The sequence below is a fragment of the Gopherus evgoodei genome, chromosome 14, assembly GCF_007399415.2.
Source record: "Gopherus evgoodei ecotype Sinaloan lineage chromosome 14, rGopEvg1_v1.p, whole genome shotgun sequence".
NCBI lineage: Eukaryota > Metazoa > Chordata > Testudines > Testudinidae > Gopherus > Gopherus evgoodei.
In genome coordinates, this window is record NC_044335.1 from 27,045,518 (window position 1) to 27,060,526 (window position 15,009).

Consider the following 15,009-nt stretch of genomic DNA (forward strand, 5'->3'; position numbering starts at 1 on the left):
CCAGCCCAGAACCCCCTCATCTCTGGACCACACCAGAGCCCACACCCCTGCCCCAGCCCTGTGCCCCCTCCTGTACCCTAAATGCCTCATCCCCAGCCCCAGCACAGAGCCCACACCACCAGCCAGAGCCCTCACCCCCTCCCACACATGCCAACCTCCTGCTCCGGCCCAGAGCCCCCTCCTACACCCTGAGCCTCTCATTTCTGACCATACCCCAGAGCCTGCACCCCCAGCCGGAGCCCTCACCTCCTCCCATTCCTCTGTCCCAGCCTGGTGAAAATGACCAAGTGAATGAGGGTGAGTGAGAGTGAGGGGGCAAGCAGGTGGCAGGGCCTTGAAAAAGGGGCAGGGGCTCAGAGGAGGGGCAAGGGTGTTTGGTTTTCTGCAATCAGAAGGTTGGCAACCCTATCCTGAGGGGGAATCCATCCAGAGAGGGGGAGCAGTGGTGGTGGCCATGGCAGAAGGGAGAGCCACCCACCAGGCTGCTGCAGTGAGAAGCCAGGACGAGGGCTGGAAGAAAGCAGAACCATGGGTAGAGTTCTGCATGGATACAAAATGTGTATCTGCAGCCGATCCTCAGATAGGTTTGCAGGGCTCTAACCATGGACGCTCTCCCTGGAAGCCCCTGGAGGCTGTGGGGCTCCTCTCCTGCCCTATGTGTTGCAATCACACTCAGCACACAGCTGGTCTGGGGACCACCCACTATTTCGCATCCCTCCTAGGCTTGTCCGAATACGCTGCCCGTAGCTTGCAGGAGATCTCCGGAAGGTGAAGGCGTCTGAGTCGCAGAGGTTCCTGGGAGTTGTAGTCTTTTGTGAGAGACTGACCCATAGGCGCCCCGCTCCTAAGCCCAAGCTGAGAACTACAACCCGCGCCGAGGTCGTTGTTCCCCCGCTAAAATGGCGGCTCCCTTGGTGCTGGGGATTCTGGTGGCCGTCACGGTCCGTGCCGTGCTGTACCGGTCCAGCCTGGCCGGGTTCATCTCCGAGCGGGTCGAGGTGACGTCCCCTTTAAACGCCTGGAAGCGAGGTGAGACCTGCGAGGTAGCAGCCCCCGCCCCCCGGCCCTGAGGGAGCACCGCCCCCCCCGGCACCCCTCCTCCTCCCCCCCCGGGCCCGGCCCTGAGGGAGCAGCCCCCTCCCCTTCCCCGCATCCTTCTTCCTCCTCCCGGGCCCAGCCCTGGCCCCGGCCCTGGCGGAGCAGCCCCCTTCCCCGCACCCCTCCCGGCCCCGGCCCCGAGGAAGCAGCCTTCCCTCTCCCCCTCCCCCCCGGGCCCGGCACCGCCTGCCCCGGCCCCAATGAATGGGCTGCTGGACCCTGCCCCGGGCCGAGGCGAGCCCTGCAGGGCCGTGCGCCTCCCTGGCAGGACTGTAGGTTAACACGGGGTCCCAGACAAGCAGCGTGACAGGCAGGGCCGGTGTAACGTCAGTTTGAGCAACCCTCCCGTTTTGCAACTAGCTTCAGTTTCTGCCACATAAGAAAACCATCTGTGCTCCTGCTCAGGAATTGCTGCTGCCTGGTCCATGAGGTTGCAAATCGGGAGGGATGGATTTGGTTGTCGAAAACACTCATGATCTGCTTCCTCCACTGGTGCATGTCACTGTTTCTGTCGTTACACCGGCTCCAGGGGTTTTGCTGCTCCAAGCAGCCCCCCCCAAAAAAGCGGCGATCGCAATCTGCGGCAATTCAGCGGGAGGTCCTTCTGTCCGAGCGAGAGTGAGGGGCCCTGCGCCGAATACCTTAAAGTGCTGCCCGGCTCCGGAGTTGCCGCCCCAAGCACCTGCTTGGTAAGCTGGTGCCTGGAGCTGGCCGTGGTGACAGGCCTCTGCCAGCAGGACTTCCTGGGCCAGGGGGTTTGGTGCTAAGTTGGAGGGGCTAAGCAGGGGCCGGCAGCCTTTCCCAAGTGGTGTGCTGAGTCTTCATTTATTCACTTGGATTTAATACATTTTAACGCTTTTAGAAGGTCTCTTTCGATAGGTCTATAATATATAACTAAACTATTGTTGTATGTAAAGTAAACATGATTTTAATTTTTTTTAAGAAGCTTCATTTAAAATTAAGTTAAAATGCAGAGCCCCCTGGACTGGTGGCCAGGACCTGGGCAGTGTGAGTGGTACTGAAAAGCAGCTCGCATGCCATAGGTTGCCTACCCCTGGGCTAGAGGCTGCAAGATGTGGCTCTCCCGCGCGTTTGTAGCTTGGTGCGAATCCTTGACATGGGAGTAGAGATGGGATCAGAGTACCCCCTGTAGGCAGGAGGCTGAGGCTCTTCCCAGAAGCAGAAGCCCTTGGACTGGAGCTGGCAGTTTGGGGGGAGGAGGAGGTGGAAAGAGACAGGAAATCTCAGAGTATTTTCCTTGTTTCTGGTGGTTCTTATAAAACACAATTCAGTGGCCAAAAGAGGCTTGATGTAGTCTCTTCCTTCCTGCTCTGGAACAGCTTGTGAGCCCCACCTCAGAATAGGCCAGTGTTTAGAGAGGTCTGTTCAAGTCTTTTCTCCTTTTCTGGCTACCAGAAGGGGAGGCAAATTGAACCTGGGTCTCCCACATCCCAAGTGAGTGCTCTAACCACTAGGGTTAAAGTGTTAAGGTGGGCAGCGCCACCTCCTCCTTGCTATTTTATGTGGCGCATGATAGGTGCCTAACTCAAGGAAAGCCTACGTTACAAGATTAAGTTGACTTAAGTTACGTTGGGATATGATCGCCCTGGGTTGAAAGCTGGAGCCGTGGACATGCAATGCAGTATCTGCACTGACACTGCATCAATCTCACTACATCGACCTAAGCACTATGCCTCTCAAGGAGGTGAAGTTATTAGGTTGGTGACTTACATCAGTGGGAGGAACATTGTGGTGTAGACACTTATGGAATTGTTGACCTAACTGCACTATAGACCAGGGCTTGTTCTCGGAAGAAACGGCTTGGACACCTAAGCTGCCTGACTCCAGAAGAGGGGTTTCTAGTTGTGGATCCGTAGCAGAAAGAGGTGGCTAACTCTGACGGAGAGAAGGGAGTTTTAGGATACACTCCTCTTATTGACATCTTCCATTGGCTGGCCAAGGTGGGACGCCACAAAGCTTGCTGACTTTTATGGATTGCATTCTATAGGTGCTTGTCTATTCCCATTCGGAGCTTAGGTGCTTAACTCAGGCTTTGTGGATCCCACTGTTTTTCCAGTGATTTTCTAGGTGCCTAAAAGTTAAGTACCACAACTCTCAGCATTGCAACAATTAAGTCTCTTTGAGGATCTGAGCCCATATTCTTCAAGATTTTACAATTAGTAGATTTCATCCTCTCACACCTATTTTTTATTCATATATTGGAAGAGTAAAACAAGCTTTCCTGCTTTTTCAGCTCCTGGTTGGCTTCTTAACATTGAATGAAATAATCTTTTAACTAAACTAGTTGAATAAACAGAAATGAAGAAAATATTCTCTGTACCAGTGAAAGAGGATAATACTGTCCAAACCTGGTTTAGCACTTCACCAGATTGGTTCCAGGTGCTTACCCAGTGACTTCAACCAGTTCAGTGGTTTGACTTTCTTTAAAACCTCAGTAGCAATCATGTACAGCTTAATATAATTTTTCTTTAATTTTAATTATTTTAAGAGTACAGTAAGTTTTGGCCTTAACAAGTTTTCTTAAGTTCATATTTAATTTTAAATTGCTTTGTTTTTAAAAGCAATAATATATTTACTTTTAAACAAAAAATCAGATTTATTTTAATTACTAATTTTTTTTTTTTATCCACCCTGTCCTGGGCCCAGCATGAAGGTCATTGAGCGGACAGGACAGTCTCAATTCCTGTGCCCACGCTGCAGCATCTCTGAGCTGCAATTACAAGGAAGATTATGCTCAGCTCCAGGCTGGAGCTTGCTCAGTAAAGCTGGAATCTTTTGGAAATTTAGCTGTGAAGCTCTAGCAAGTCCTTACTGGATATGTGTGATGATTTTTCAAAGGCTTATAACTTGGCCAACTGGTTCAACAAAAGACACATCTCTGACACTAAGGCTCTGCTGCCAAATTTCAAGACCATGCGCTAAAGCAGTGGTACTCAAAGCCAGTCCGCCGCTTGTTCAGGGAAAGCCTCTGACAGGCCGGGCCAGTTTGTTTACCTGCCGCGTCTGCAGGTTCAGCCAACTGCCGCTCCCACTGCCCGCGGTTCACTGCTCCAGGCCAATGGGGGCTGCAGGAAGGGCGGCGAGCAGATCCCTCAGCCTGCGCCACTTCCTGCAGACCCCATTGGCCTGGAGTGGTGAACTGCGGCCCATGGGAGCTGCGGTCGGCCGAACCTGTGGACATGGCAGGTAAACATACTGGCTTGGCCTGCCAGGGGCTTTCCCTGAACAAGCGGCGAACCAGCTTTGAGAACCACTGCACTAAAGCATGGGGATAAGAACAGCCATACTGAGTCAGACCAGTGATCCATCTAGCCCAATATCCTGTCTTCTGACAGTGGCCAGTGCCAGACGCTTTAGAGGGAATGAACAGAATAGGGCCATTTTGAGTGATTCCATCCCCAGTCATCCAGTCCCAATGTCTGCAAGTTGGAGGTTTAGGGACACCCAGAAAATGGGATTGCATCCTTGATTATCTTTGCTAATAGCCATTGATAAGAATACAGGCGAGTCTCATCTTACGCGCATTTAACATGTGCAAATTCAGCTTTGCACGGTCGGCAAAAACAAAAAAAAAAAGAGAAAAATAACAATTTTAATACTGTATCCGTAGTGTGCCATTACACTCAACGTAATTTTGACTATACGCAATTTTCGCTTTATGCGCTGACAGTGGAATGTAACCCCAGCGTAAGATGAAACTCACCTGTACAGAGTTTCTCAAAGAAAAGGTCACAGGAAATTTTTAATGTGGAAAAAACTACATATTTTTTCAGAAGCCCCACTCTTGGAAACAGCTGAACCATTTTAGCTGAAACTTCCTCAAAACATTCAACGTGAGGTATGCACCCATCAAAGAAAATTTCAGCCCAAATGCTTGAAGTTTGGCTGAGTTGTAAGCAACTGGAAACAGGGTCTTATAATGGGAAGTGATGGGCAGCCTTAAAAATACAGGGTGCTACCAGCCCCGCCTATAATAATTATTAATATCATGTTTTTGTATTGTGTACATCTGATTTAGGACTGTGAAAGTGACATTCAGGTCTGTCCCATGTCTCTCTTCAAAATGTAGTTTCCCTTCAAGATGTGCAACTTACTAATGGCTTGATGCCTGCTTAGGGAATTGAAAATTTTATCAGCATGGACTAGGTATTAGTTTTGTGGATGTGGCTGTTATTTCAGAAGAAATGTAGCGTGAGAGAATCAGAGACAGTAGCATGCCTTATCAATCAGACACATGACACATTCTGTGTACAGTTAATTGAAAAACATCCCAACTGTAATATTTTTAATTGCCTGAAACAAATAGTTAAATCATACCATGTGGTGTCAATTTTGACATATTTGATGCAAATATGTCAGGAGGAGTAGCTCAGTGGTTTGAATATTGGGCTGCTAAACCCAGGGTTGTGAGTTCAGTCCTTGAGGAGGTCACTTAGGGATCTGGGGCAAAAATCAGTACTTGGTCCCACTAGTGAAGGCAGGGGGCTGGATTCAGTGACCTTTCAGAGTCCCTTCCAGTTCTATAAAATAGGTATATTTCCATATAACAAGACTGTGCGGTAGAAATAAACCAGAAAACACCTAATTCTAGTTGCTCTGTCAGTTTTGTGTGATCTGTTCAGACAGAGATTCATTTTGAAATTCTTATGATCACAGATGTTTTAAAAGCTATAATTCTACCGTTGTGAGGTTTGCTACGTCTCCAGTCCACAGAATCCTAATGTGGATATCTTGTGTGTTTCAGTTGTTGAAGGGCTAGCTTTGCTGGATTTGGGTGTCTCGCCCTATTCTGGAGATGTTTTCCATGAAGTAAGTGAATGTGTTTCATTTTTCTAGGGTAATAGTTCATATTATCTTATATACTTACACAGTGCCTTTAAATGTCCAGCTATAAGTGTGTGCGCTACTGTGTGAATTGAAAAAAAAAATGACTTGATTTATAAACTTCAGAATCATGTAGTTGTCTGTGTAACAAATATACAGACGAGTCTCATCTTACACGCATTTAACATGCACGAATTCAGCTTTGCGCGATCAGCAAAAACAAAACAAAAAAAGAGAAAAATAACAATTTTAATACTGTACCTGTAGTGTGGGTGATTCCACCCGCCATTACGCTCAATGTAATTTTGACTATACACGATTTTCGCTTTACACGCTGACAGTGGAATGTAACCCCAGCGTAAGATGAGACTCGCCTGTATGCAGTTAGTAGCCCTGCTACAAAGTAGTGTTCATGACAGCACAGCTGGCTGCTGCAAAATTAATTGACATTGTAACTGGTGATTATTATTGCATATGCAAAATTAAAACCAGGGGAATTCATTAGCTACAAATATTCTGTTCACATGCAAATTTTCATAGCAGAAAAGAGATAATAGAAATGCAGATATTGGTGTTACTAGCGGTCTGGACAGAATTGTTCCGGACAGAAATGTTTTCATTTTCTAAACATAATACACTAGTGTATCAAGACAAGAAACAAACATCAGGTTATGACACTCTTCACAGGAGTCATCAACATATCGGTGTTGGCTTATCCATGATCATGCCTGTGCTGTGTGTCATCCAGGCTAGCACTAGTAACACTGGTACGGTTAATGGGTGGTGTGCTCCTGCATGTCCCTACATTTTGCAGTAATATCAATGCTAGCTTTGATACCATGGTGTTCTTTCTGCTCCTCCACGTGAGGACCTTCATCCTCCAAGCACTTATGCATCTGAGAAAATTCATGCACATGAGTAGTTGCATGTGGACACTGCAGCTAGGAGGTGTGATTCCTAGCATGGGCAGACAGACCCATGCTAGCGCAGCTGGAGCTAACATGCTAACAATAGCATTGTGGATTTTGCGGCACTAGCAGCAGCTTGGGCTGGCAGCCTGAACTTGGACCAGTGGATTGGGTGGGCTTGGATGTGGGCAGCTAGTCTGAGCTGCCATCCATGTAACAACATCCATGCTACAATTTTTAGCATGGTAGCTCAAGGTGAGCTAGCGCAAGTCCGTCTACCCATGTTGGGAATCACACATCCCAGCTGCAGTGTAGATACACCAGCAAAGCTTGTGTGTGTAAATGCTTGCAAGATCAAGGCTATGGTCAGCCGGAGGAAAAGGATTCAGAAATAAACCTGTGGTGCCAGTGTCAATGTAGTGACACTCTATAAACTGATTAATTCATTGCCTTATTGGGGCAAACATTTCTTTCCTTTTTAATGGCCTGATTTTGTGAATGCTACTGAGTATAGCTCTTAATGTTATGAGTATTCTCAATGAAATAATTACTCTCCCTCATGGTACTAAGAGTTTGCAGGATTGGGGCCTGAGTTTGTAGTGGATTGACAAGATTTGACTGTCTTTCTTTTTCACTCTCTCTTAGACCCCGTTAATAATATACTTGTTTCATTTCCTGATTGAATATTCTGAGTTGGTGTTCATGGTAAGTTTTGCTTCAATCTTTTAAAAAAACAAAACAACCCATTCCAAGAATGCCTTTCTTTTTAAAAGCAAAAATATATTTAATTTTTTTTAATTATTGATTTTTATCCACCAAATCCTTAGCCCAGCTGAGGGACCATTGAGATCAGTGAGGTGTTGAGTGTGCTCAGTTCCCACGGCTTCCATTCACGTCAGTAAGAATTAAGGGCAATCAGCAGTTTTGTAGATTTAGAAAGGAAGACATGTCTATAAATATGCATGCTCAGTTTGTACCTCCCTCTCTCTCCAAAAACTAATCTTCATTAGAACTTCCTGCCTGGCTAAATGTCATCAAGGGGAAAAACGGGGACTTGACACAAACCCTTAACACTGACCTGAAAAGGTAGGGGCAGGGGAGTTTTGTGCCCTATAGCAGTGGTTTTCAACCTTTTTTTCATTTGCAGATCCCTAAAAAATTTCAGCTGGAGGTTTGGACCCCTTTGGAAATTTTAGATATAGTCTGCAGACTCCCAGGTTGAAAACCACTGCCCTGAATAAACAGGGTACAAACTCTGGTTTTCCATTGCAAGTGACCTTTAGTAAGAATGTGGAGATTATACTTTCAAATTGCCATTGACTTCAAAGAGAAGCCCACAATGTTCTGAGGAGTTCAGTGGGAGCAGAAGCAAGTTCTGTCTGAGCACGTTAGGGTTAAAAACACCTTTGTGTGACAGTAAATTATTTTGTCTATTGCATAATACAAATAAACAAAAATCATCCAGCTAATTGCATCTATTCTTTGTAGCTCTGATGACAAAGGCAATCTAGCACCACTCACAAGGGCTAAAAATTGATTACAACACATATATGACAACCATTTGAAATTATTTGCTATGAGCCCTAGACATTTGGTACTGTTATCTGGTTAGCAGTGGGTCAGTTCAGAAGGCTGCTCGTCTGGTTCATTGGTGAGCATGTTCTTAGCCACATGTGCAGCATCTAACATGCTGTCTCTGCTGTGGCTAAATCAGTGGTTCTGTAATTCTTTTATCTTGTTGGCCACTTGATGAGAGACCTCCTATTTTGTGAACAATTTCTCCTCTTCCAGTTCCCCACTTCTTGCTTCTCAAAATATTCACTTCTCTGTGCCCACCAGGAAGGGCTTAAAGAAACACTGCTACTCCATGGGCCATAGCTTAAAAGCAGGGCTAGAATCTGTAAAGATGTTTCCACCTCACACCCTGAACTATTAAAAATAGTTGCTATGGTGAATGTTCAATTCAGAGTGTTGACACAATATGGCAGCTTTCTGTGGTGGTTGCATTTGCTACAGTTTTCTTGTTTGAGTGACCAGTCAGTCTTTGTCTGCCTTTCTTTAGATAACTGATGTGCTAACTGCTGTTGCCCTCTACTTGGCCGTCCAGGACTTCAACAAAGTTGTGGTAAGTAGACTTGCAGAATCTTCCAGTCCTTGTTTTCTCAACAAGTGCAAGTGTATTTCATTAAATGAAAATGTGAAGCATGTCCAGGTCTACTCAGACAATGCGCTTATCGATATCTACTGATTAGCAGTAGCTAAGAAATCAGCAAAAAGGTCAGCAAACATGGATGCAGAACGTGGGTTAGCCAGCATGGACCCTGTTAACTTCTGCTGTTACGTGTGTTTCACAGGGGGTGGCTTCTCAGCATGATGTAGGTATTGTGATGTTACTCAAATTAACATAATGGCTGTGCACATCATAGTTTTAGTGATGATCTCACAAGCATACCTCCTTTCATCTGAAAGGATCTTCAAGCATTTGAGAAACTGATATTGAAGTATACCTTGGGATCAGGTCAACCACCAAGGAAATGCAGCCACTTCTGGGGTGAAATATGGCAGCTGGTTCACAATGCACAGTAATGGGATGCAACAGTTTAAGACAGGAATTGAGGACTCCTTTTCAGTTGCAGTGGGAATTTTAAGTGTGCAAAACTAATTACTATTGTAGGAATTTGGCACGACAGTGGGGCTCTCATTCTTAGGCCTGTTTGCGCTACAGCTTTTAACCAGTCACTCACATGGCTGGCTTTGTGTCTACATGCAGCATGGTTAATTTACAGACCAAAAAGTACCTAACAGTAACTATAAGGTATATTAGCCTTAAAGAAAGTTTTAGTTTGAGTTCACATAATCCAGAATGGTGGAGGATCAATAATTCTGCTGCACTGGGCAAGAGTGATCACTGGAGTGATTTAATCTCTACCATTCCCTTCAGAATATTAATAAATGGAATTTGAAGCTAGTGACTCTCCCTGAGGAAGGTGTGCTTTCTTTCATAAATAACTTAATTGAGACAATCTTTGCAAATAGAAGACTGTGTGTTTGTAATGGCAGCACAGTACTCCCTAGTATCATGCTGGGACATTGATTCATTACCAATTTAAAAGGAAGGGTACTACCATTTTCTGCAGCACTTATGTGTTCAGTGGAGGTCTCCCACCTAAGCAGGTACCTGGCCTAACCTTGCTCAGCTTGGGAGAACTGAAGGAATAATAGCAAAAGGTGATGTGGCTCCTGGCGTCTAAAACTCCACACCAGTACAGCAGTTCTTCAGACTCTCTGTGGGACTCTTCAGTAGATTTACAGATCACCTTTTTCATTTCTTTAGAGAAATGTATTTTTAGTTGGGGATATATGAAGTGTATCTTGGGTGCCCAGAGATCTCTGATAAATGCTCTGAAGCAACGGGCATACACAGAGGTGCACAATCCTGAGTATAGCTTAGTGAATGACTTTGTGTAGAACTTAGATGTTACACTGGGAGTTTTGTAAAGTTCACCATTCTTTGGTGACAATGCAGGATTTAGAGAGTGCACAAAAGCTGCCATGTTGCATTTGAAAACACACTGGGCATTCAAAATGTACATAGAAATTACTTTTAATAATTCAATAACTCCTTCATTTCACACACAAATCGAGCAAACGTCACTATTGCTGTTACTTGGGGCAACAAAATAAACTAAACTGGAAGCTATTTTGGAACTATGAACTGGAAAAGCCTTAGGAAATTGTCCAGGAAGTGCGAACACGTTGTTTTTATTTGAGCTCTTATATCTCCTCAGTGCCTCTTCTGACTTCCCTGACTTGACAGAAAAATCCAAGTCTGGCATTCAGTCATGTCTCTGCAACTTCAAGCAAAATGGTTTGGGTCGAGCAAAGTCAGTAGGGAGGGGAGTCAAAATTGGGCTTGTTAAGCAAACATTTGTTCTTCCTTAAGTATAAGATGACTAGCATCTCTACATAGACATCATGGTGATGGACATGGTTACAGACCCTAGATAGATGCAATGTATTTCCATGTCTGACAGCTTTTGATCATTCTCTCTTGTTCAGTTTAAAAAGCAAAAACTCCTAATGGAACTGGATCGGTATGCATCAGATGTGGCTGAACTCATCCGGACCCCAATGGAAATGCACTACATCCCCCTCAAGGTAGCACTGTTGTAAGTATTGCTTCTTGCAAGCATATGCAAGAAACTTAGATTCCAAATCCTCCTATGTTTTAATTTTTCTATTTAGGGATTTCAACGTCTTAGTTAAATATTCTCTTTGCTTGCTTTCTCTTTCCTGGTACACAGAAAAAATGTGCCAAGCACTGTATCTCTATAGTCAAGTAACAGAAAGCTAATGCTTCTCCAAACTCATGTTTCACATAGTAAAATAAATTTTTCAACCCCTTTCTATTGAGGTTGACAATGTACAGTCTCTAATATGGAGAGACTGTAGTCTCTCTGTTGTTTAGGTTTCTGTTAAAAGCCCAATTTTGCCCATCTTCTAACTTTTCAAAACTAAACCAGTGCATCCAAAATGTCTGTTGTGTTTCCCTTCTAGAAGAGAACGTTTTTTTGAAAGTTTGGGGGTAATTGGGCAAGGTGTTCCCAGGGCATAACTGTTTGAAAACCCAGAAATTATTTTTAAGGGTCAGAAGTACTCAGTTTCCATCTAGTTAACTTTAATAACATCCCTCTGAGTCATTATAAGAAACCCCATTATTCAGACCACATGCTCTTAAGTTTTTGAAGTAAGTAAAGCTCTAATTAAAACAAATAGTATAGGAGGCAGGTACTTAAAATCAAAAGAAACAAATCTATCTTTCCTGATCTGAATAAATCAGATAAACCTGGAGTCTGGAATTAATCAAAAGGGATCTGCCTCTTGGCTCTCCTTTACCATTGATGTCCTTTGATCAGAAGAAGGTTTTTCATAAAAGAAACATTAATGATTCTTTCCTGTCCTGATATGAATTGTATAGGTCAGTAAGCCACCACCCTGCACCACCATCCCAGGGTGAGAAAGCTGGGGAAAAAAGTTAGACTATTTCTCATTTTTATTACACTTGGTGCACAATATCACAAAGGAATACTGGAATTGTACCTTAGCATAGCCTGCTACATGTAATATCTCTCTGGTATTTGAAGTAGCCATTAACTTCAGGCGTATGAAAAGGCAAGCCTCAGACTGTGAAAACCCACTAGTATGAAAAATATTCATAGGAGAGAACAGCTGGCAAATCATAATCCCCTCTCCTGTCTCCAAGGACTGACTTGTTACAATGGAGGTTGGTTGATCTACTGTCTTGCTTATTGAATCAATAATGTATCAGAGCATTTCTTTGCTCCTTGGAGCCCAGTTAAATTAGACTGCCCATAGACTCATAGACTTTAGGGTCAGAAGGGACCAATATGATCATCTAGTCTGACCTGCACAAAGCAGGCCACAGAATCCTACCCATCCACTTCTATAACAAACCCCTAACCTATGTCTGAGTTATTGAAGTCTTCAATTTGTGGTTTGAAGACCTCAAGCTGCAGATAATCCACCAGCAAGTGACCCATGCCCCACGCTGCAGAGGAAGGCGAAAAACCTCCAGGGCCTCTGCCAATCTGCCCCAGAGGAAAATTCCTTCCCGACCCCAAATATGGCGATCAGCTAAACCCTGAGCATGTGGGCAAGACACACCAGCCAGCACTCAGAAAAGAATTCTCTGCAGTAACTCAGATCCCATTCCATCTCACATCCCATCACAGACCACTGGGCATACTTACCTGCTGATGATCAAAGATCAATTGCTAAAATTAAGCTATCCCATCATACCATCCCTTCCAAAAACTTATCAAGTTAGTCTTAAAGCTAGATATGTCTTTTGCCCCCACTACTCCCCTTGGAAGGCTGTTCCAGAACTTCACTTCTTTAATGGTTAGAAACCTTCGTCTAATTTCAAGTCTACACTTCCTAGTGTCCAGTTTATACCCATTTGTTCTTGTGTCTACATTGGTACTAAGCTTAAATAATTCCTCTCCCTCCCTAATATTAATCCCTCTGATATATTTATAAAGAGCAAGCATATCCCCCCATAACCTTCTTTTGGTTAGGCTAAACAAGCCAAGCTCTTTGAGTCTCCTTTCATAAGACGGGTTTTCCATTCCTCGGATCATCCTAGTAGCCCGTCTCTGAACCTGTTCCAGTTTGAATTCATCCTTCTTAAACATGGGAGACCAGAACTGTGCACAGTATTCCAGATGAGGTCTCACCAGTGCCTTATATAACGGTACTAACACCTCCTTACCTTTGCTGGAAATACCTCGCCTGATGCATCCTAAAACTGCACTAGCGTTTTTAACGGCCATATCACATTGGTGGCTCATAGTCATCCTGTGATCAACCAATACTCCAAGGTCCTTCTCCTCCTCTGTTGCTTCCAACTGATGTGTCCCCAATTTATAACTAAAATTCTTATTATTAATCCCTAAATGCATGACCTTGCACTTTTCACTATTAAATTTCATCCTATTGCTATTACTCCAGTTTACAAGGTCATCCAGATCTTCCTGTATGATATCCCGGTCCTTCTCTGTGTAAGCAATACCTCCCAGCTTTGTGTCATCCGCAAACTTTATTAGCACATTCCCGCTTTTTGTGCCAAGGTCAGTAATAAAAAGATTAAATAAGATTGGTCCCAAAACTGATCCTTGGGGAACTCCATTAGTAACCTCCTTCCAGCCTGATAGTTCACCTTTCAGTATGACCCATTGTAGTCTCCCCTTTAATCAGTTCCTTATCCACCTTTCAATTTTCATATTGATCCCCATCTTTTCCAATTTAACTAATAATTCCCCATGTGGAACCGTGTCAAATGCATTACTGAAATCGAGGTAAATTAGATCTACTGCATTTCCTTTGTCTAAATAATCTGTCACCTTCTCAAAGAAGGAGATCAGGTTGGTTTGGCATGATCTACCTTTAGTAAAACCACGTTGTAATTTGTCCCAGTTATCATTGACCTCAATGTCCTTAACTACTTTCTCCTTCAAAATTTTTTCCAAGACCTTACATACTACAGATGTCAAACTAACAGGCCTATAGTTACTCGGATCACATTTTGTCCCTTTCTTAAAGATAGGAACTATGTTAGCAATTCTCCAGTCGTACGGTACAACCCCTGAGTTTACCGATTCATTAAAAATTCTTGCTAATGGGCTTGCAATTTCATGTGCAAGTTCCTTTAATATTCTTGGAGGAAGATTATCTGGGCCCTCCGATTTTGTCCCATTAAGCTGTTCAAGTTTGACTTCTACCTCAGATGTGGTAATATCTACCTCCATATCCTCATTCCCATTTGTTATCCTTCCATTATCCCTAAGCTCCTCATTAGCCTTATTAAAGACTGAGGCAAAGTATTTATTTAGATATTGGGCCATGCCTAGGTTATCCTTAACCTCCATTCCATCCTCAGTGTTTATCAGTCCCACTTCTTCTTATTTATATGGCTATAGAACCTTTTACTATTGGTTTTAATTCCCTTTGCAAGGTCTAACTCTACATGGCTTTTAGCCTTTCTCACTTTATCCCTAGATGTTCTGACCTCACTAAGGTAGCTTTCCTTGCTAATCCCACCCATCTTCCACTCCTTGTAGGCTTTCTGCTTTTTCTCAATCACCTCTCTAAGATGCTTGCTCATCCAGCTTGGTCTACAACTCCTGCCTATGTTTTTTTCCCCCTTTCTTGGGATGCAGGCGTCTGATAGTTTCTGCAGCTTCGACTTAAAGTAATTCCAGGCCTCCTCCGCATTTAGATCCACAAGTTCTTCAATCCAATCCACTTCCCTAACTAATTTCCTTAATTCTTTAAAGTTAGCCCTTTTGAAGTCAAGAACCCTTGTCCCAGATCTATTTTTGTTAATCCTTCCATCTAGTTTGAACTGAATTAGCTCATGATCACTTGAACCAAGGTTGTCCCCTACAACCATTTCTTCTATGAGGTCCTCACTACTCACCAAAACCAAATCTAAAATGGCATCCCCTCGTTGGTTCTTCAACTACTTGGTGAAGAAATCCATCAGCTATCAAATCCAGAAAAATCTGAGCCCTATTATTCTTGCTAGCACTTGTCCTCCAGTCTATATCTGGGAAGTTAAAGTCTCCTATAATCACAC

At 44.0% G+C, this 15,009-nt stretch overlaps 1 protein-coding gene across 1 annotated transcript in view; it reads left to right on the forward strand.

Moving 5' to 3' along the window:
• The first annotated feature begins 820 nt into the window (after positions 1-820).
• The window catches only part of PIGU (phosphatidylinositol glycan anchor biosynthesis class U), a 55,268-nt gene continuing 41,079 nt past the window's right edge, over positions 821-15,009 (forward strand). The window contains exons 1-5 of the mRNA XM_030533323.1: positions 821-1,029; positions 5,864-5,928; positions 7,497-7,556; positions 8,914-8,976; positions 10,911-11,020. Coding sequence (XP_030389183.1) covers positions 900-1,029; positions 5,864-5,928; positions 7,497-7,556; positions 8,914-8,976; positions 10,911-11,020 — 428 coding nt within the window. The 5' untranslated portion in view covers positions 821-899. The remainder of the gene's footprint in view (positions 1,030-5,863; positions 5,929-7,496; positions 7,557-8,913; positions 8,977-10,910; positions 11,021-15,009) is intronic.